Source organism: Patiria miniata, unplaced genomic scaffold (genome assembly GCF_015706575.1).
Source record: "Patiria miniata isolate m_02_andy unplaced genomic scaffold, ASM1570657v1 HiC_scaffold_5, whole genome shotgun sequence".
Lineage (NCBI taxonomy): Eukaryota > Metazoa > Echinodermata > Asteroidea > Valvatida > Asterinidae > Patiria > Patiria miniata.
This window is the reverse complement of record NW_024037072.1, coordinates 37,021,680-37,045,194: the sequence shown is the minus strand read 5'-3', so window position 1 is coordinate 37,045,194 and position 23,515 is coordinate 37,021,680. Positions and strand designations below refer to the sequence as shown.

General features: G+C 40.5%; 1 protein-coding gene across 1 annotated transcript; it reads left to right on the top strand.

Annotated features, from left to right (window-relative positions):
• The first annotated feature begins 1,021 nt into the window (after window positions 1–1,021).
• LOC119741584 (crossover junction endonuclease MUS81-like) lies at window positions 1,022–22,326 on the top strand. Its single transcript, XM_038217394.1, has 17 exons — window positions 1,022–1,209; window positions 3,055–3,184; window positions 4,413–4,555; window positions 5,156–5,254; window positions 5,726–5,806; window positions 6,901–6,989; window positions 8,108–8,275; window positions 8,384–8,568; window positions 9,329–9,502; window positions 11,018–11,546; window positions 13,892–14,132; window positions 15,388–15,504; window positions 17,285–17,380; window positions 17,987–18,112; window positions 19,429–19,532; window positions 20,488–20,571; window positions 21,422–22,326. The coding sequence occupies exons 1-17, from the start codon at window positions 1,069–1,071 to the stop codon at window positions 21,486–21,488; spliced, it is 2,574 nt and encodes an 857-aa protein (XP_038073322.1). The 5' UTR covers window positions 1,022–1,068; the 3' UTR covers window positions 21,489–22,326.
• Window positions 22,327–23,515: the final 1,189 nt, after the last annotated feature.

Genomic DNA, 23,515 nt, shown 5'->3' with positions numbered 1-23,515 from the left:
ACGCAAGCATTGCGGAGAAGTCTGTCTACAGAGGACAGGGTGGTAGGCATAATATTTTCTCATTTATAAAATGTTGAAATCAATTTTTTTTTAAATATAAAAAATCGGACCCGCCTTTGTACATACTAAGAAAAAATGACCCCTCCTCCTGCAATAAATAGGAAAGGAAAAAAATGTTGCAAACCTGACGCAACTTCAGCGGTTGTACAAAGTCTGTGAAGAGTCAAGACAATTTTCTAAGTATTTCCTAACAAAATTGAAAATGTTTCTCAATCCCAGATTCATGTTTTATCATCATTTTGGCACTGAATGACCTTCATTGAGATTATATATGGAGATAAAACAGAAGTGGCATCATGTTCCAACATTTTTTTTTTCCAGGGAAAGGAAAAAAAAAAGAGACGAAGGCTTTCATTTATTGCCAACTTCGACTGGAAGCCGACAGACCACAGGTACATGTTTCTCTCATCCTCTTCCTTCGGAGATTGGAAGCGGTGGGTGGGTGGGGGGGGGGGGGGGGCTCTCATCAGCAAGAGGCGCGGGAGCTAATCCAGCGGCCTCTTTTGCAATACAACGTTGCCGACAAGGCGATGGATTTTTCATCAAGAAGTGTGAATTGAGGGTGCCACATTTAAATATCCCCTCCTTCGTAGACCCTGATTATCTTTAATCAATTTGACATGATTTTGACAGCCCCCCCCCCCCCCCCCCCCCATTTGGATTGCACGCATCTTCCCTGGATCTGGACCAACAAGTTAAAGAGTTCATTATTTGCTTTTATGTTTTTGAAATGCTGCATAATTCCATCAAGAATATGAACAAAGTCTGCCGATTATGATGGAGGCAAGAAAAGACCCAAAAAAAGCGAGAAAAAAAATCACAGGTTAATTTTAACTTGTCACATACAAAATGTATAATGTTCTTGATAGACACGCCCCTCGCCTTAATTTAGGGGCGAGCGAATTTTAGTCTGGTTCGCCCGACGTTCACTACTTCACGTACTATGAAAGGCATAGCGACTATGGGGATCAGACATAGAGCGCCATTTTACAAAATTCAGGCACGAAAATGTCGAGTTTTGAACCTGCACCCAAAAAGAGGAAGAAGAAACTGGAGCCATGTCCAAACCCACTGTTTGTCAAATGGCTGACGGAGTGGCGTGATGAAGCCGCCAGCCAAGGGAAGAAAACTCAATACGCCTTCGGAAAGGTAGGAAAATTTAAAATAACATGTTTAATTTTTTACGAAGTGGCTATCGTTACGGCAGTCGTTGTTTAGCGCCCTCTACGATACTTTTTTGATACGCACGCAGGTATATAATTATTTGTTTCCACACGTTTTAGCAAGCAGCGCGGCAGCTCAGGCGATAGATGGTAGGATTTTGCACCGCGAGGTTGCGGGTTCGAAACTCAGTTTTGCACTCGAATTTTTTTTCCTTTTCTAACCTGAGGCTTTGGAGGATTTTTTTTAAAAGGGAAATAAAGTCCGAATTTCATAACGTTCAAATTCACTTTTTTCCTTCTAATTTTATATTTTCTTGTCATGTTATTATAAAAGTTGCAGTCTACCGTAACAATAGCCACTGCGAATTTTTTAAAGTGTTGTTTACCTTGCCCAGTTTCCGGACAACTTCCCCCTGCGTCTAAACTAATTTACTAAAGAGTTCGGCTTGGGAAGAATTCCATGCATGGACATCACTTATTGTGGCGATCGTGTAGTGTAGGACCCCTGTTTTGTTTTGATCAAATTAGAGTAAAAATTTTTTTGGTAATCCTTACTTTTAGGACACCTCTATTTTTACGAGTTCTGTTCAAAACTGACTTTTGCAGATGACTGTCCAGTACCAAAGTGACTTTTGCAGGCTAGAGCAGTCTTTTTACTTCAGATAAACTCATGTTAGTTGTAATTTTAAAAGCACTTTCAAAGAAAATGTGACTTTCCTACCTTTTTTTGCAGTTCGCCATCTTGTTTTTTAATATATTTTCTGTTTGTCATTGCCGTCTTTTACCCCTCATAAATCAAAGCCCTGCCCTCTTTCTACAAAATTAAACCTGCTGATATTCAAGAGGTGTCATTGCCAAATGTTCAAACGTGCCAAGAAATATCAGAATGTCACTTTTGAGTGTCATTTAGTCAGCTGTTTTGGTGAGTCTTTTAACCTTATATAGGAATGGGGTCCTAAAGGTAAGGATTACCATTTTTTTTTGTATTGCTCAAATATCACCTTTTCAATGTCAAAAGCAGACTTTTCCATGTTTTCATAATTAATTTTCTAATGACACCCGTTTTGCAATTTTGAACAGTTTCTTGGGGTAGAAATCACAATTTTCAGCGCGCCGTGCATGCTCACGGTACATCACGCAGTGATCGCCATCTTTATTTTCGGGTTGCGTGTACTCCTAGAACTATGAGGCTCCGCGTGAGCGGAGGTTGCGTGTTGTCGCCGCGCTGTCATCGTCATTTTACCCCAAATTTCCCTCAAAAAATCAAAACCCTGGCCTCTATCTACGACATACGTGTTTATTATTGAGAATGTCGCCAACTAGTTTGGTCGGTCTATTTATAATGATTTTAAAGTGGATTTTGTTGGCCGTACACGACACGATTGCCTTATTTTTCCCTGCAGCGATCGGCCATCAGAAAGTGATATCATGTCCTAAAAAGTCCAATTTAGCAGGGAAAATCTGAAAATATTGAAGCATTTGAAAAAAACACTTGGAACTTTCTGACCGGTCTCATAGATAGCGTTTGTGCACAGGGTGCCAAGTGATGTCCAGGTATGGAACTCTATCCGCCGGCTTTGTTTCAATAAACGATACTTAGCATGTTTAGCCAGCTAGATTGTACAGCGCCCTCTTTGACGCGTATACAAGTATAGTCCGAGTAACTTGGACCCAACTTATCGCCTTTTTAACATTCGGACATGGTCTGGAGATAGTAGGGTCCAAAGCAAAAGCGCTTCCATTGCACGACCAGACGACACAATTCTGCATGTTACATGTATTTTTTTAATGATCGGTTATATTTTTCTCAAATGCACCTTTTTTTTTTCAGGCACTGTATGCACTCAAGAAGTACCCTATGCTGTTGAAGACGGGAAGGGAAGCCAAGATATTGGATAATTTTGGCGACAAGATCTGCAACATGCTGGATCACAAACTGGCTAAGCATATTGAAGAAAATGGTAAGGCAGTAATACTTGCTTATTCCAACAGAATCTAAACCTGCAGAGCTGCAACTTAATCAGTCACAAGTCAAATCACAAGTCAAATCACAAGTCCATCACAAGTCAGATCATAAGCCTATCACAAGTCAAAGCCCAAGTCCATCACAAGTCAAAGCACAAGTCCATCACGAGTCATATCACAAGTCCAGCACAAGTCAAATCACAAGTCCATCACAAGTCAAATCACAAGTCCAGCACAAGTCAAATCACAAGTCCATCACAAGTCAAATCACAAGTCCAGCACAAGTCAAGTCACAAGTCAAATCACAAGTCAAAACACAAGTTCATCACAAGTCCGTCACAAGTCAAAGCACAAGTCCATCACAAGTCCATCCCAAGTCAAATCACAAGTCCATAACAAGTCCATCACAAGTCCATCCCAAGTCAAAGCACAAGTCCATAACAAGTCCATCACAAGTCCATCCCAAGTCAAATCACAAGTCCATCACAAGTCAAATCACATGTCCATCACAAGTCAAATCACAAGTCCATCACAAGTCAAATCACAAGTCCATCCCAAGCCCATCACAAGTCAAATCACAAGTCAAATCACAAGTCCATCCCAAGTCCATCCCAAGTCCATCCCAAGTCCATCAAAAGTCCATCACAAGTCCATCCCAAGTCCATCACAAGTCAAAGCACAAGTCCATCCATAGTCAAATCACAAGTCCATCACAGGTCAAATCACAGGAAATTTGTGTGTGCCTGCACTTGTCAGAAATTCACAAAGAGCATACTATACCAAAATACAGAACAGGTAGCAGAATGGCTAATATTTGACGGATTTCAAAAAGAAAATTCAGCTTAAATCATCGTGGAAGCTCTCAAATCATGCACGAAAGTGGCTTTCAACAAAAGAGTGAAAATTGACAAACGATAAAACCACGCAACTTAATTACAAGAACATACATGTAGTGCACATTTCTCATCATCTCCTTGAGACCGCGCACATTTTTCAAATATTTTTAATTAAAAAAAATGTTAATAAGCTATTGGGTTAATGATTGAATGTTCAAGTAGCATATTCAGTGAAGCCCTAATCAATAGCCAGCAGAATATCTGAGTCAAAAATTATGGTTGGATGTGAAGGGCTTTAGAAAACAAACAAATTCGTTGAAATGCACCCATGGGTTCTCAACCCCTGATTGAAATGATATTTATAGAAGGTTCATGTTGTCTTTGTTAGGAGATCCATCACTTTCCTCCTTGGCGTTAAATCACACTGGATCCTCATCGGCATCATCACCACCTCCATCTGCATTGTCGAGAGATGATGACATACTTACAATTCCTCCAGCCCCAGATGACGGTGCTCTCGTAGATAAAACGGTAAGGCCAAAAACAATTAGTGTGATTTCAGTAACACCCTAAAAATTATCAATGCAGGTACTGTAGTTAGGAAAATATTTTTTTTTACTTGCGTTTTGATTTGTGTGTTGGTCCTTTATTCTTACTTTGTTTACTTTAGGGAACCTTTAACCTTAACTTCCCAAATCCTCCAAACTCCTCTTTGCAAAATGGAGGATTTTGCAGGATTGAGGCTATATGGCAAAACTGTGTATGCACTTTTTCAAGGTCTTAGGCCAGACCTTGTGTTGTTTATGCTCAGCTGTGCATAAATTTAGGCCCAGATTATACTTGAAATCCTCCGCACTGCCCCACGATGTCACTGGCTCTACCTCAACACATTGACAGTGATTGCTGGAGGATTTTGCAGGATTGAGGCAGCGGTCACCCTTCCAAGGACCACATTCAAGAAACAACAGAAGATTTCACAGGAACCAGTTCAAGCATCATCCATTGTGACCACGGTGCTCCATACATTTACAGGAGAGAGTTCAGTTCACAATATGCTCATAAAAGCAAGTGAATCTATAGATGTACCTTTAATACACAAATTTTCATTAAAACATGTTGTCTTATTTCCAGAGGAAGAGACGGCCATCAAACCGGGGTCCGAGGGAGTACGTGCCCGTCTATAGATCAGGCCCATATGCATTGATCCTTACACTCTACAGGGAATATAAGGTAAGCTGCAAATAACAGTGAGTAATTTTTTAATTTATGTTGATGATGTTTTGCTGTTGAAGAACTTGATGTCAACGATCTACTGTCAGCACTCTTTATGAGTTTCATCCCGAAGAATATATTTTTGAATTGCAATTTTCTTAGCAAAACAAACGTTATTGACTTTTCAATGAGAAATCGAAAGAACTAGTCGTCCAGTGTTGAAATAATAATTACTTCATCGGTCAGACAATAATTCAGATCTCATTGGGAAGACTGGTTCCCGCCCCCTATCAGCCTGGATAATAACTGGGAACCAGCCTAGTCGGGCACATCTGTTTGTGACAATTGTTACAATTCATAAATGATTTGTTAAAAATAATACATAAAAAAAAGAAAATACAGGAAAAATAAAAACTGGTCATTTTGTGATGATTCTCAATTCTGAAATTAAAAATTGAAGTTAAAATTTTGAATTTTCATTTATTCCAGAAACCTACAAGTAGAGGCTTCATGCTGAAGACTGAACTCCAGAGGCAGGCCCAGCCGCTGAGCGAGAAATCCTTCACAATTGTAAGAAGTTGCCCCTTTTTTTAATATCCATAGTTTTGTAAATTCACAATGCAGTGCCCTGCCAAGTATTGGCCTTTAAAGGCACGTACAAACGTTGGTCATTACCCAGACACGAACCCACTGATTAATCGAGGAAAGCCCTGCTCAAAGAGAAGAAAAGAATTGTACCGATTACCCTGTGAAATTATTCCACCTGAAACGGTATCATTGGGGAAAAAAAACCAATCACTGAAGGTGGTCTCTAAAAAGTGTGCCTGTGGACACATTTTTTTAACATTTGATACTAATTGTTATTCTGCAAGGATTACCCATCCACTTTGATCTTGAATCTTTGACACTAACAGCCTGAAGGAGTATCTTGTCCCAAATAAGGCCCATTCTAGACGCCATGCTACTGCTGTGCCAAACTTAATTACTTTGATTTCTTTAAAATTTGGCACGGCGATAGCATGGTGTTTAGAACCATTTGGCCCTCGACGGGGCTGCCATGCTATCGCCGTTCCTAATGGCAGTAGCACGGCACTGTTTTAAACGTCATGCCATTGCCGTGCCGAACTCAATGTAATTCGAAGTCGGGGCAAACAGTTTAGGAATGCACATGCTCACAATACCCTCTCTCGCATCCGCATCTCAGGGAGAGAAATTGGTGCGAATTCAGTGGAACACCTGTAAGACAAGGTCCTTGGGACTTTACAAATCAATCACCTTGTTATAACAGGTACCTTGTATTATCAGTAATGGAAAACAAAGAAAAACAAAGGCTTGGGACATAAAATTGTCCTTGTTATAAGCAGGATGTTGTATTAACAGTGCTCTAATCAGGGTTTGACTGTAATTTGATCGTGCTGCAAGTTCATTGAATTGCTTGAACTGCTTCAACCTGGCCAGTTATAAGGTTCGACTATTAAGTTTGGCATTTAAGCAACTGCAGTGCTGTAGATGATCTATAACCTCACTAGGTTTAATTAAGTTTGGCACGCGGGTAGCACGGTGTCTAGAACGGGCCTTAAGGATTGTACAATAGAGGGCGGTGAAAAGTGCGTAGTGAGTGATGAAGGTCAATGATGTCTGCTATTGACGTTGTCTTTGCACAGCCCGATCCTGGTTCTCACTACACGGCATGGTCATCAATGAGCACGCTGATAACCAAAGGCTATGTGTCCAAGGAAGGCAACCCAGCCAGGTAAGTAATGCTTATTTTGTTACATGAGCCAGGTTTACGAGTCACATCACGAGTCAGTTTTTCAATCGCAAGTGAAGTGGCAAGCTATAAAAATGAGTAATGACAAAAACAACCTTTGCCATTGTTCATCCCCTGTTACTTATGAAGTCAGTTATGATTTTACTTGTGATTGACGTGTGATCGACATGTGATCGACTCATGATTGACTTGATTTCAAAACTGATGTCTTATTGATCCAGACTCTGATAAATTTAGGGCCAAACGTGTGACATGTTTGTTTGTCCCTGTTGCCTTTGTTATGAGATGAAATTTACGGAAAGATTACCCTACCTGGTCATCACTAATTTTTCCCTGCAGTGACCTATCAGCCATCAGAAAATGATAATAGGTCCTAAAAAGTCAAATTTAGCAGGGACAAATATTGAAGCATTTACTGAGAAAACACTTAGAAATTTTCAGACCAGCCTCATAGGGTTTGTGCACAGGGTGACAAGCGATGTCCAGGTACGGATGTCCTTCCAAATTTACAAATACTCCAGGGTGGGATTCGAACCCACGACCTCCTTTCTACTAGTGCAGATGTCCAACCCATGCGACCACTAAGCTTGCAATCTGATATGGACCATTCTATAAAGTTAGGGTACGAAGTGTGACAATTTTTCCTGTCCCTGTTACCATGGTACTTTTTAATTTGCCATTTAAGTGTCATCAAGAATGACTTCAAATGATTGTTTATTTGTTGGGTAGGTAGTTTGCTATTCATAATCACTCTTGGAGGATGACTGCATTAAGGAGTGCATCAGAATTATAAAATCAAAGATGGCAGATGTAACAGGGACAGGAAAAAAGTGGACCACAAATTTATTGAATGACCCATTTTGAAATAGTATGGATATTTTGCCAAGGAGCAATGTTAAGTAGAAAATTACTGAAACATAAATCCATCATTTTCTTCTGAAAATGAAACCCTTTTGTCAATTAAGTAATTTCTCCATTAATTCACACTTTTTTTTATTAAAAAACTATTTTAGACCGTGATTACATTTTGAGATTGAAATCCATCTACTGTAATTACATGAGCATACAGTTTGATGATATTATTTGCCTTTTGTTTTCAGATATAGTGTCACTGATGCTGGCTGCCAACTCGCCAATAAGCTAGAAACAGTAGAAGCACAGTTTGGACAACACACAAGTAGAAGCCCTCCGATTGGTGGAGCAGTGCCTGTAAATAATAAGCCCACTGCTCCAACTGGCCAATCAAGGAAGAGGAAAGAGGCGACAAGGTAACTTGATTATTTGATATAGTTAAGACTAAAAAGGTTCATCATCAGGTCATTACAACATGTGTTGTGAAACTCTTCTAGTTCTGTTGGTTTTTTTTCGTTTGCCAGATCTGATCCCACTCTCCACCCCACTGCACTTCCACATACTGCCACATCCCTTGCCACACGCCATGACGCACCACTATCCCGCGACGCACCCCCACCCACACAGGGTGATAAGCTGGAGTATTGGTACATCGATGACCATGGGAACAAGGTGATCACTAAGGATGATGCTGCAGTCACTGTTGATGGTATGTCTATCATTGATTCAATAGGCCAATCCATTAAGCCCCGCCCACTGCGTACGTGGGCAACCGAACACTTGCACATCTTTAGTGCATACAGTCGCGTTTTACTATACTCTCGAGGACAATGCTTTGTGTTTCCCTTTGTCCTTTTAATATAACACTTCCATAGACTAAGCACACAAATCTACCACAGAGGACCGTTTCCAACAAAAGACCCAACTCCCGAGGACTGAGAGGATCGGTTGTTCTCCCTTTGTGTGTCGGTCCTCGGGGTTATGTAGAACACGTACACGTACCACAATGCATGCTGCAGCTGTGCGCGTCATATATCGGTGCTTGCATGTCAGACTTTTTGAGCATGCATGTCGGACATTAATCGAAGCTGTGATTTGTCAAATTACAATTGGGCAGGGTTTTCAGTCTATTCTCTAAGAAGGAAGTTTAGAAGACCAAAAGATTCAAATAAATTAGAGGTTTGTGTTTGTCTTCGTAAAAAAAAGGAGGGTGATGGGCACAATATTTCTTCAATTTTTAATTTTCCTCTAATCTTACCCCTGGGGTACGTGGCTGATGTAAATGATGCTGATATTGATGCTGATATTGATGATATGATCTTGATGATGATGATGATGATGTTGATGATGAAACTAAAGACATTGGTTATTGTGATACCAATGACAATGATAATCGAGATAAAATATAACATTCCTGATATTGAAAGTAGTGCACCTATCACATAGATACTTTCTTACTCCACACACAGATGAAATATCCATAGGGTTTCTAATCAAAGCTAACGAGACTGCATTGAAGAAGTCTGGAGTGCGATACAAGCGTGACTACTCCATACCAGCAGAGGGATGCATGATCTTTGCCTATCTACACAATGATGATGCCATTGAATATTGCCCTATTCCAACATTATCTGTCAATAAAGGTAAATATAATTAGAAGCATCCTCTTGTGTTTTCTCTCTGAATTGGCAGAACTATTTTCTTATTTTTTGTTTTGTTATTCATATGAACAATTCTACATATTCATTTAGTTGCCATATTTTATAGCAGTATAGCTGCTACATCAGTTTCCAACCAGCCAACTGATCCGCAAGCTCGTTGGTCGAGTGGTAAGACATCTGCACTAGAAAGAAGAAGGTCATGGGTTCGAGTCCCACCTGAGTGATTTTTTTCTCACTTTCACTCGTGAGTTAACACACTGATTACACAGTGTTTATACGTCGGTAAAGGGCAATACCTAATATTGATTTACATCATCGTGACGCAAATTCCATCTTATGAATAAGTTACATCCATACAACTGTTCTAACTTTAGGAAACGGCTCTTCTTGAATTGTTGGCTACTGCCTGGAATCAAATTGTAGGGAAATAGATTCAGCTAAAAACGGGAGAGTCATGACCTTGGTTCTGAGTTTGGAATTGATATATGTGATTCTGTTGCAGCTACATGTACGCCTAACTCTTAAGCCGGCCTCAGGTCGACCTGCGATTTTCTTGCGCCACGACGGAACCGTCGGCATCAAGCAGAAAAATAATACGCAGGTCACAAAACTGAGAAATCATGTGATTCTCTTGCAACAAGCGGCATCCCGACGCAAAATAATCGCAACCATGCTCATGTCACCCAAGACGCGACGATCCACCACGATTCCACAGCATAGACGGTCGTGTGGCTTCTTTGACAATAAGGGAATAATTATGTGCTTGGCTGGTTCAACTCGAGCCTTTATCAGCGCGCATTCCCCTGATACGGTCTTAAATGTACTTGTATTCCCATTCACAAATACTTTTTGAGTCAAAAAGTCAACACAAGTCAAAAATTATACATTTCCAACGATTTTGTCGAACAGTTTTACTTCGTTGTTTTTTAAAACATCCCTCTAGCTATGGTATGGAATATCCTCTCGCGAGCAGTAGTAGTAAACAATCTCCTTATATGGTGATTGACGCGCGCGTGGTGCTTACTACGTGATGTTGAACGTGTGGAACGCGGAGCGCCGGTGTAGTGTGCTGATTAGCTACACAATTGAAAAGGATGATCTTGATGCGTGCACGATCACGGCGTCGTCGTAGAAGTTGAAATTTTTCTACTCTTGCAACTGTTGATTTTTTTTAGCGCCGACTAATTCCGATCGTCTTAATATCATGGCAGTTACGCTCAGGTCGCAAAAAATCGGCGACTGAAATGTTCCCGACGGTTGTAGCTCAGGCACAGCTTGATCCTGAAAAGTCAGTCGCCCACTGATCTGTGTCGTCGCAAGGTCGACCGGAGGCAGGCTTTAGAGTGATTATTAGAACAATGTACTGAGAATGAATAAATTTGCTGCAAACTGCTTACTGACTGTATTGACCTGGATTATACAAATTAAAAACAAAAACGTTTTTAGGGCAGAACGAATCTCATCTCTTCTCTTTTTTTTTATTGCAATTTCTTAAAGTTGGATCAGGGTCAAGGAACGACCCCCCACCTGCCAAAGACCCTCTCCCCAACCTCCCCTCCCTTACCACATCCAAGACCACCAGCCTGCCGAAAGTGCAACCCAAAAAGAAGAAACCTCAGCAACGACATGTGGATAAACAGACAGACTCTCAGCTCAGCACTGCATCCTCTGTCTCAACATCGAGTAACCGTTCGACGACAAAAACAGCCAGCCAACTTAGCCGTGCATCTTCTGATGCGATCCCTCCGTCCGCATCAAATGGACTTAAGTTTGCCTCAGACGTTGCGCATCAGGCATTCAGACATTCTCAGTCCAGTGAACTTGACTCACAGACTAGCTCCGTGTCTGCCTTCTCAACCGCATCGAGTATCTCTGATAGACTAGGGTCTTTGCAAGGCTCAAGCAGCCAAGACAGTCATGGGAGGAGCTCGGCAAGCTCCAAGGAACCCCCAGTGCCATTGTACGTGTTGGAACCAGGGACCTTTGACATAGTGTTGTGTGTGGATAACTGCGAGACATCAGGAGGGTAAGAATTTGGGATATTGTTTTGGTCAATTTCCTTTTTGGGTCCCAGGTAGACTGAAATTTAAGGTTGTATGGGCTCCGTGCACAAGTACCCCTTCAACAGCCAGAAAAGGAGAGTTGGGGAGACCTAGACTGGTTCCCGGTCCGTCCACTGCGTCTTTGAAATGATCCAAAGTTATTGGGGGCGGGGATTAGTCTGGGAGACCATCGCAAGTTAAATTTGAACATATTCGCGTGTCGACGACACCTGATGCTGCACATGATAACACTGTGGCTAATAGCTTTGGCACAATCAGGAAGTTGTGCGTAATTCGCACGCAAAACAGTACAGTACAGTACGCTCACACTGTGAGTTCCGTCCACAGGGCTCTCAAAAGTGGTAAAAACGCGCCCTCTGTTGTTGGCGCACGGAGCCCATAGCAGGAATGAAACCTAACTACTGAGTTGATGCTGGCTGATTACTTTGATTGAGACACAGGCATGCAAGAAATGTACAAATACTAGTAAAGAACAATTGTTTTGGGGGGCTTTATTGAGCATCTTTTTTACGATTTTGTGGATATTCTGCGTAACTTTTTGTCTAAATACCCAGATTCCTACCCATGATCAAAAGCCAGACACTTGGTCCATAAAAGACGCCCATGACAAGATATTGATTTGAGCACTCACTCCCACTGCTATGTGTACTGACATGACTATGTGATCATAAAGAGATCCATGCTATTAAAGTGTGGGTTCAAGACCCACCAGCGCTGGCTTAGGAAGCTCTAAGACAGCAGTGAGCGGTGCACGTAAAATTAAAGGCAAAACTTTAAAGGCAATGTTCATTAACTCTCCTGTGGTTTGACCATTCAAAACACCTCAAAATCTGGGTTCTGGCAAATTGGAGGACAAAAAATGCAGGACCTTTTAAAATCGTCCAGAATTTATTGTTACTGCACTACCACACCTTTCAATTCCTTTCGAAAGGTATTGAAAGGCAACTTACTGAATTTGCCCACAGAGTTGCTTCACCTTCCGAAACCTTTCGAAACATTTCAAAGTTCCAGCACTATTTCACCTTTCAAAACCCTTTTAGTCAGCCAAATTTAAAATGTTTTGAAAGGTCTGATAATTCTCTGCCAGTCTGCCAACTGCACTGGGCATAGCAGGGTTAAAGGAAAACTCAATATTGAAAGAAAACAAATGTTACATATTCCACCGGCTTTGGTCACCCTCAACAAAGACAGAAATTACAGTTTTTGTCAGAACATAATTTGTACTGTAAGTGCATTCTAAGTTGTTGCAGCTCATAGTTGATTGTTGTCTGACTCTGAGTATTGTTTGTGTCTAGTTAAACCTTCTACTCGTCGCATGCGGCACGAAGTGACATGGGTCATTCCACCGCGTTGGGGAACAATGTGTGACATATGACCATATTAGGAAAAGCATAAATGCCTTGCTAGCAGTTGCTCTACATAATATTTGTTGTTGGGTGTTTCACTGCTGCAGAAACTTTGAAATCATTTCCATGTAGTTTGCCAAAAATATTAGCAAAAAATGTCATTTTGGAAGTAACTTGACACCGTGTAAGTGTTACGTCCAAATATGACATTTGTACTTTTTTTTTTTAAAATTTCTGTGAAACATTACCCAAATTCACTTTACGTACTTCTTACTATACATGCAACACAATAAGAAAAGCTTTTGTTACGGTAGTCGGGTATCAAATGGAGCAGAAATGATAGCTTGGTTGTGTGGATGTAACATTGACACGGTGTAAAACCCAAATGTCACACTTCCATTGAGTGAGTTTTACACCGTTACATCCACACTTGAGGTATTATTTCTGCTATATTTGAACCCTGAATATACCAAATCAAAAGCTTTTCTTGGTGCTTAGGTGTCCAGTTGTAAATATGCAATGTCAGTTTGGGTAATATTTTACATATGTGTAAAAAAAGGCAAAATAAGAATACTTGCATGTAACATTGCCATGTGTCGATGTTACGTCCGAATTAATACATTTTTGCTCATATTCTTGTCAAAGTACTTTCAAAATGATTTCAAACTTTCTCAAGTATTGAAACACCCTAAGACACATATTATTATAGCAATTGTTTAGAATGCATTGATACTTTTAATAATATAACCAAATATATGGATGTAACAGGCACTGCTTCCCAACCCGATGGAATGACCCACATATGATGTGCACAAAGTCCATAGACGATATACGTTACTTCGTGGTGTACCCGACATATTGTTACATTGTCCATTGTGTGTAAGTTCATTTGAACATCAATCTACTTGCATATCATTTTCATTGAATTTCGTTTTCAAATTGAATTTGCTGGACTTGTGCAGTTCAGCCAAAAGCAGAAAACAACTGCTCCTGCCGGAACTCCAGAAGAACGGCGTGATGTTGGACGTCCGCAAGCTCCAAGTGGGCGACTTCCTGTGGATAGCCAGGGAGAAACGGGTGCCCGTCCCCGGCATGCTACAGATGCCCACCGCCAGAGAAGTGGCACTAGACTACGTGGTGGAGAGGAAGAGAATGGACGACCTGTGCGGTAGCATCACGGACGGTCGCTTCAAAGAGCAGAAGGTGAGGGATTGTCATTCCTTTCCAGTGGAACTGTCTGTTTGTTGCTAGAAGTGCGTGAGGAAAATCTTGCCAGCTGGCACATGGTAAATATATGTGAGGCGCTCTGGCAAAATGACACGGAACTAGGCACAGGCCATAGTGGACAAAAAGAAATTGGGTTAATTTTTGTCTTCAATATTTAGAGTATTGACATTTGTCTTCAATGCATATTTTTAAGAAACAGTATAAAAATCATTGAATTGCAGCGTTTTTTTTATTGAAAAACAATTAGCGTCTTTCATTTTCAAACTACCGAAAAAATTGAAATTTTGAAGGCATTTTTCTCAGTTTATTTGCACAAGTACCCCCTTAGTGGTAAGAAAGGGAGAGTAGGGGGAGACCACTGGGAGAGACATTTGAACGCATTGCCGATGATGCCTAACGCTCACACGATGCTATGGCTTTTTGCACATTCGGAATAAAATATGTTGTGCGTAAATCAAAGTGGGTAGTGCCCTTCACCGACGTATATAAACACTGTATACTCGGTGTGTTTCCTCCCGTGTGAAAGTTGGAAAAAATCACTCGGGTGGGACTTGAACCCACGACCTCCTGCTTTCTAGTGCAGATGTCTTACCACTCGACCACTGAGCTAATGGGATCGGTTGGCTCGTTCGGTTGGCTGGTTTGAATCTAATGTACATAGCAGGGGGTACCGCGTTAACTATTCATATGAGTATACAGTGTTTATATACGTCGGTGAAGGGCAAAACCTAATTTGATTTACATCACCCCGACGCAAAATTCCATCTTATGAATGTTGTGCGTACTTCACACTATACGCACGCGAACCAGTGCGTGCACCTGATGTGTCCCATTCAATGGGCACTCGAAAGTGGAAAAAAAGCCCTCTCTTGTAAACGCACAGAGCCAACAACGCACAGCTAGATACAACAGTGCTGTTCAATAAATTGTGTAAATAAACAAGAGGCTTAGAGTTTTTTGGTAAAAATTGTAGCATTGCATAAGATCAAATTGGGCCTCAACTTTATGGTCCTGCTTTGCCAATAATTTGTCACTAAAAAACCTTTTCATCAAGACAAAAAGCAGCATGCACAGTAAAAGTCATGAAGGAACAGTGGACTTCTCAAAGCATTTTTAATTTCTTACTATTTGTGTAATATTGCTTTTAAGATTATCAAAGCTTTACTGATCTACTTTCTATAGATTTTTGTTAACTAGAGATTTTTTCCGTATTTGACATTTTCTGATTCAGTTTCGTCTCAAGCAGTCTGGTCTACGTAAACCGATCTATCTCATTGAGGACTTTGGTTCCATCGATCATCTGAGTATTCCAGCCTCCACGCTGAAACAAGCAACCATCAACACACAGGTCAGTCACTGTGCCTTTCATTGAAAACAAACCGTTGCAGCGAAGTTTAAGATTGCTGTTAGTAATAAAATAAAGCCCTGGGTCTCCTGAAGAGAAACATCCACTCGTGCAGCAAATCAGTCAAGGAAATAGCCTACAAAACCCTCATCAGACCAAAGCTTGAGTACTGTGCATCAATATGGGATCCTCATCACAACAACACCAAGGAATCTCTTGAGAAAATCCAACGCCGAGCTGCTTGCTTTGTTCAAAATGACTACAGCAGGAACTCAAGTGTCACAAACATGCTGGCAAACCTCCGATGGGAACCTCTCCAAAGACAGCGCACCAAACGTCAACTGTCGCCAGAACATCATAAAATCCACCAGACTGCAAACCGGGACTCACATCTTAGAAACCCCACCATTCAACAAAAACTGTTACCAGTACTCATTCTACCCCCGGACAACTCGCGAATGGAACATCCTCCCACCAGACGTTAGAGCTCGACCTGACATCAAATCTTTCAAAGAGAAACTGGATCAAATAAACATGGATGAGCTGGTCAAAAAAGCTCATTACAAAATTGAATCACCTCCACCACACTGACCTATGCGTTATAACCACCATCTGGTGGTGCTTGCATAGTATCCAGCAGAAGCAGAATCAACATTTGCAATGAAAATGTTGACAGAGTGCTCCACATCACAATCACTGTCATCATTTTGATCTCAGTCGACCATCGTCGCTATTGCAGAGGGTGAAATTATTTAAACAAAAATATGCTGAGGCTTGATTCATCTTGAGCTGTCACGCACAAAGTGTCAAATTCGTCCCCTGACTTTTAATGCACTTACAGTACAAACATTTGACCAAACACATCCATTGTTATTTGAAAACAAATATGGGAAACTGTTGGATTGTGTACCCTAGCTCTGATGCTTTTTTTCATCAAAAAAGGTTCTGTCTGTATATGTTTCAGGCGAGAGCATGCGGAGCCATGTGTGGTTTTTTCCTGGTAGAGACTTACTGGAAGTTTTCCTTTTGGTGGTGATGATAAAACCATCTTTACACAGTCTTCGTACTCTAACTTTAAGTGAATTTCTTTTTGAGATCATAATATTTTTCAGAGTATATGACAAAATATCAATCTTTGACTGTGGATAATTACCTTAAAGCTATAGTCCATCATTTGTAATTAGTGCATTTTGTTCGTTTGAAGCAACAAAAGTGTTCAACATTTAATGAAGGATACTGAACAACTTACTTGATGAAGTTTCAGCTCAGCTTCAGCTTTATATTCCGAGAAAAACAGCATTCTAGGATCTCAATTTCAAATCAAAAGTTGCTAAATCATGTTTCGAATTGTTTTGAATTGCAGCTTTACGCGATGTCGCGCACTGATCCGACGAATTATAGCAACTGCGCACGCATCGAATAACAAAATGAACTACTAATTAAAATTTTCCTACTGTGCTTCTTAAGACGCACCGTTGGAAATGCCTTCTTTCGTTGATCTCTTCAAAATGAGAGCTTGCCAGAAAGGATAATTTCACAGAGAGTTTAGTCCCCTTACTATCTTTCAACCAGTATGTTATTCAACAATAATTACTCGAGTAACTTTTTTGAATAGCTGCAAATGATGGACTCCGGCTTTAATTAGATTGATATCAGCTCACTTTTTCGACCTGACACGTCGTAGGCAATGAGTTATAAGACTGTATCTCTGCATTTTTTGGTCCACTTTTGTGTAATTTTTAATGACAAACATGATTCGTTTTGTATTTGTCCATGTGTACAGGTCATCGATGGTTTCTTTGTGAAGCACACTCGCGACATCAAAGAGTCGGCCGCCTATCTGACCATCATGACCAGATACCTCAATGGGCATTACTCGGTACGTTTGAACCAGATGAGCCAGAATATACCAAGAATGTGTGAGGAGTTGAAACATGGAGCAAATTTTGATTAAGGACCGTTAGTCAACAGCTGACTTTCCACTTAATATTAGGGTACCACCATCCGGGCAACTTCGGTCAAACTTCGTCATGATTTCTTGTCTTGGAAGCTCTATGAAATTGGTAGAGAGGGCTTGATATAAAAAAAAAGTTTTAACGTAAAGTTTTTACAAATTTTGGGTGATGGGTTTGTGGTTTTTTGGCTTTTTTTACGTACAATAATTCTCCACAAGTTTTCTTCAAACGGTACACAGCATAAACTTGTAACAAACATCGACCCTGATCCCGAGGTGTGGATATTACTGTGACATCATGATGACATCATCAAGGATCACCTGGATACCTGTGTTTTACTTCAATAGGGTACCCGGTTCCGGTACTACCTGCAAATGCACACCACTACCCCATCACCCTGCGTTTGTCACAAAAACAACACAAAACCTAAACTTGAACTTGTGTTTGTAAGAATGAGAGAGAATAAAATAAGCTGCAGTTGAAACCAATCTAGAAACTTTGAAAAGTATTTGTAAATTTGTTGGTCGTAGAACAAGACCCTGAAAGCTTTTCGCCGTGACGACCTGGATAGGCTCCCTAGCAACCCCAGCCTGACGGACAGGGTGCAGAAACTGATGACGTTCTCGGAAGTCAATGACTCATCTGTGAAAAATAAAGTGAGTTCAGTGGAAAATCTGAAGACACCAAAATGTGGTAGAAATGTCCTGTGGCTAATGTTGGGTTTCCTTTTATAGGTTTTCCCGGCTAATTTCCTAAAATGTTCATTCACTTCTGAAAATTGGTCATTCATTTTCGACTGAATTTGAGAATCGCTCTGAACACGCGTTTCATTTTCACTACCAGAGCATTCGATTCCATTTCAGTTCAATCAATTAAGTGATTGAGCAGCACCTTTCGTTTATGTCCATTCAGATTCGTTTACAAGACTTCTTTTTTGCTTTTAGAGAGAGATTTCAAATATTAATCATTCTATTTTACTTTCATTTAATGCCATCGGCACTAGATGCAATTAGGGGTTTCTTTTTCATTAACCGTCAGTCAAATTAGCTGTGCCTGAAATCAATTTAGAAAAGGTATGCTTGCGTAAATGAATGCGCCGGTATCGTAATTGGCCGTCTGTTTCTTAAAACCGAATGCCTGAACAATGAAAACGATTGAACTGTCGTTGAATTGAAATGGGATTCAAGACGTGCATTCAAATTCAGACGAAACTGAATGATCGATTTGTAGAAGTGAATAAACATTTCAGGAAATTGGCCGGGAAACCTATATTACAACGTTGTCTTTGCAAATCTCCTGGGTTTTTTTGTGATGAATTTTTACTTTATCCCTTATGGTATAAAATCCTACAACTTATAGTAATTTAATTATTCTAACCCCCACAGAATTAAGTTGGGGTGAAGTACCATAAGCTTAAAAACTACCACAAGTACTGGACACTAATAGGCTAGAGTACTGCATGCTACAAATTACTGGTAGTATTTTGTTGCTTTCAGGCCGGTTCATATATACTTCATGCAAATGCAAAGCAAACTTGATGTCATGAAACATTCACTGCAAAATTCTCCAAATCTGAAATGTTTCAACTTCTGTGGATTCGCAGCGCGAATACTTGCCATCGACGTCACAAATTCGTGTTCACGTTTGCCGAGTTTGAACCAACCTTTAGTTGAGGGTAGTTAGTGAATGGTCACTTTAAACAGCCTCTTGTTGATGCCTTTGGATTCTGGTGGATACAGCAGGTTTGTTGGAATCTGCTACAGTTTTCAGGCTACAAAGAAAGAAACTGGGGGTTATGCGTTGATGTGTAAAATTACATTATCGGCTTTGATTGTGGTGAAATATCTCTTTTAGTTTTCTTTGCCACCAATGTAAGTAAGGATTTGCAAATGTATTTGGTGGTTTTTTTGGGGGGTGGGGTGTTTTTTTACCTCTGTAAGTCCGTGTTCTAAAATCCTGTTGTTTCTCGCAGAACACAACCGTGACAGAGACATTTGCCAAGCAACTCCTGCAGTTCAGTGGACTGACTGCCGAGAAAGCCTTGGCCATCACGAGACTCTACCCAACACCCTCCCAGTAAGAATCATGACCATCTCCCTCTAGCTTGCTGGATCAGAGCCTAAAGTTGCTGAGCCCAGAAAATAATTGCTCAGTGAAAACAGCTTACCAGCCGAAATGTCATGCAATGTATGTTGCTTTTAACTGGTTCTCAGCCTTTTCACGCTTAGCAGCTGAAACTGCTATTCGAAAATGTCCGCTCAGCAGCAGCAGCTCCATTCACGCACCTGTCGAGCAGAAAGTTTTGCTCAACAAATTTATGCGCTGAGCATGATTTAGCTGAGAGCCAGTCACAACCGTATACAACAGATGAGATTTTGGCTGGTAACCTGTTCTTATCGTGCTAAGCAAGTTTCTGTGTTTAACAGCTCCATGAAGTTAGTCCCAGTCTTTACCCGGTTCGTTTGTGAAAACGTCACACACGCGCGCGCACCGCTGATTACGAGCGCCCATTGGATAAACACTCAAGTTGCGTTAGCTTCCGGTTCCAATGGTTCCAATGCTACTTAATGACCAGTGGGTGTGGTTTCAACTGAACTGACGTCACACTAACCAACCAGATTTGGTTATATTATCCCTCGTCTGCAAATATACATTCTGTGCCAAGCTGTCCTTTCAGTCAAAATCAATCAAGTGACTCTTTTCAACAGTTAAGAATGCCCAGCCTACATAAAAGCAGGATTGACTGGCCGTGACTGTTTATGTAACTTGATACAGCTTTGCTTTGACTGGGGGTGATTGATAAGCCAGCTGTGCCGACAACTTGCCTGCTTTGTCTGTTCATGGTCTGTTGACTGAATTGCTTGACATACGATCTGACTGTTGGTGACTAGCCTGTGTTAAAAGTATAGCAGGGGAAGTGATGGGAAATTCGCCCTCCATTTTTTTTCACAAGTTGGAGAAAATAATGCATATGTATTTCAGGGTTTTTTTTTAACTTTAAAAATCCTTCCCACCTCTTTCGTTTGCGCAGTTTGCTTGATGCGTACGATACTTGTGCTATAGACAAGGACCGGGAAAAGTTGCTGTCTCTTATCAAATATGGAAAACTACAGAGGTAAGTTGATGTTTCCGTGCTTGTTGGTATTTGATTGATCTCTCCGGGGAAAAAGAAAAGTGCACATAAAAAAAGTTTGTAGAGGCTGATCCAGAAAATCATAGGGGGTTTGGTGGTGGGGGGCAGGGGGATGGAGGACTTAACAGAGATCAATTCAGGTCTGCATTCTTAAAACACCATGGGGGGGGGGGGGGGGGGTAGAGGCGCTAAAGAAGAAAACCAAGGTGGGGGGGGTGGTTTCCGCCCCCTCATCTCCTCTTTGGGGGATTGTTTTGTTGCAGAGAGTGCTATGACCTTTTTACATTTTTGTGTGAAAAAAAGTCAATCAAAGTGGTGTGCATTTATGGATAGTACAGGAACCAGTTACCTGATTGAAAAAAAAAAGGGTACCTGTTAGACCACAAAAAAAAAGTCTCCGGTTTCTGGTATGGAGCTTGCCCCAAAAGTGGTGCGGCGACGCGGCTTTCTTTTTTTCTTTTTTCTTTTTGGCTTCAAATGTCGGCTGATGACTGCAAATGGTGCCAGACTAAATTTAGTGCAAAATATATGGGAGTCCAGAGAGGCCACATAAAGCTTATACTCGATCGTAATCATCCCATCTAAAAACACGTTAAAATTGTGCAGCAGCAGAATTCCAGTCAAACCAGTGAGTTTGGAGGTTTTGAGACATCATCTTACATTGAAAGAAAAAAATTCATTTTGCCGATGCGCATGGCTACGGCGATGCGCGCGCATACCAGAAACCGGAGATTTTTGGGGGGGTCTTAAAGAAACCCAACGCCAAACGTGCCAGAGGTTTGCGCTCTCTGAGTGCTTTCTAGTTTATACTGTGATTGTTTTTCTGTTGTAGGAATGTTGGCCCAGTTCTCAGCAAGCTGATTCACATGTTCTATTGCACCGACCGACCACTGTCGTGATCTCAGAAAATGGACAAAGCAAGACTCAATGATGTGCCCAGGTCATCACCTAGCAAAAATTGTGATATCATCAGCATACAGGCTTCCGATTGGATAAAACAACTGTATTGTTGGGCACATGCTTGCTTTACTCAATCCCAGAATTGTACCCCATTCCTGAAATTGTCATTGTGCATCAGTAGCTTTTGACTTTATCTTCAAGAGATGAGAACATTTTAGAGTTTTTAATTGATAACAGAGTAAAACCTGGAGTCCAACTACCTACAGGGTTTTAAATAAGAACAAGAAATGAGTTTTAGAAACAAACCAGAATAATCTGCTTATTGCAACACTCAGTCCAGCACAGATATGTGACGTGTCATCACAAAATGAGCTTAAAGTCTGACTTTTTAAGAATTGAGTATTTATATATCTGGGTTCAGCAGAACAAGAGCTTTCCAATGGTATACAGGGTGGTTAAAAAAAAAGGACACCCACATTTGACAGCAATTTTCACCTATTTTTAAATATTATTTTAAACTGTTGATTAGTAGCTAATAAAGTACTGACCTTGAAGCAAATGTGACGAAAAAATCGTTGCATTTGCACATTTTGTCGTTGAGCTATGCTAATTTGAACATTTCATGTGCGAAACCTGTTTGTCCACGAAGGTATACATTCCCTTGGCTTGACTTAGCTCAGCTATCGGAGCTTTATTTGAAAGGGCATGACATTTGATAGTTATGTTAGGTCATGTTATGGAGCAATGAACTTAAGCCAACAGCTCATTGAGTAGATGATCTTAACACCGACATGAATAGTTGGACAGCTTCAATAAAAGTTACCAGGGCAAATTATATTTTGGTGGGAAGGTTTTTAAATTTTTATGAACTACGAAAACGTCCTATTTACATAAAATAACCAGTGGACAAGACTGATTTTGGTAACTTGTATTCAAATTAGCATAATATCACTATTTTTGCGACTTTTACTAAGCTTTTTTCAACATTCATGTTTAAAGGCCTATACTTTGCTACTATGTGTAAAAAATAAATTAAAATAAGTTCATTACGTAGGTGAAAATTGCAGTCAAAAGTGGATGTCCTTTCTTTTTTTTTAACTACTCTGTACAACATTTAGGGATACTAAGTACACTAATGGAAATAATGACCACTAACTTTCTTGAAGTTGTAAGACGGATTCTTGAGAAAATGGCATTTATAAAATCCAGCAGTTGCGTTACAGTGGATGCAGAGTCAACTCATAAAAACGGGATGAAAATGGATTTTGAAGATGTTTGACCTTTAATGGTAAAATGGTAAAACAGGACTTACAGATTAAGGTTCACCCGAAAATAAACTTTTGACCACCCCTTCAAATTTTGGCTTTGCCCCGCCGCACTGCAAAATGACAATTTCCAATTTTAAGCTTCTTTTGTGGGGACAGGTCACATTATATTCATTTAATTCAGACATGTGCATCATTCATGTGTATTAACTTATTGAAACTTTGAAAGTGCCTAAAAGGATGGTCTTTAGTCCAGATTAAACTAAACTGTGATCAACTGACATCAGTAAGAAAAAAAATGCTTTCAGAGTAAGATTTGGTTGCCCCTAAAATCTGAAAGTGAACATTTAGCCAGCTGCTGTTGAGAAAAGTACATATCTCGGATTGCTTTCGTTTGTGTGGCCTTATTTTTGCCCATCATTGTGCTGTGGTGCTAGAGACTGGATACAGTACTGATGTTGTTTATTTATTGTGGAGATTGGAATGAAATACAGAAAGTGAACTGAACCTTTCGTTTATAATATGTGTATTTCTTTGCGTCTGTTCATTTTAGGCAACAACTATTAAGAATGTACATGTATATTTAAAAAAGGGGAAGGGGGGGGGGGGGCCTCCACTCCCACTATTACAAATTTACAAAATTGCTAAGCTGCTAGTTTGAGAACGCGTTTCTCTTCAACATGTTCAAACCTCATCTCACATCCCCAAAAGGGGATTTAATTCAATAAATCAAACGTATTTTGGAGTGTCACTGTCATAGC

Coding starts and splice junctions, on each gene's coding strand:
- LOC119741584 (XM_038217394.1), top strand. CDS start 1,069: ATGTCGAGTTTTGAACCTGCACCCAAAAAGAGGAAGAAGAAACTGGAG. Junction 4,556..5,155: donor GTGCTCTCGTAGATAAAACG/GTAAGGCCAAAA, acceptor TCTTATTTCCAG/AGGAAGAGACGGCCATCAAA. Junction 19,533..20,487: donor CTCTACCCAACACCCTCCCA/GTAAGAATCATG, acceptor TCGTTTGCGCAG/TTTGCTTGATGCGTACGATA.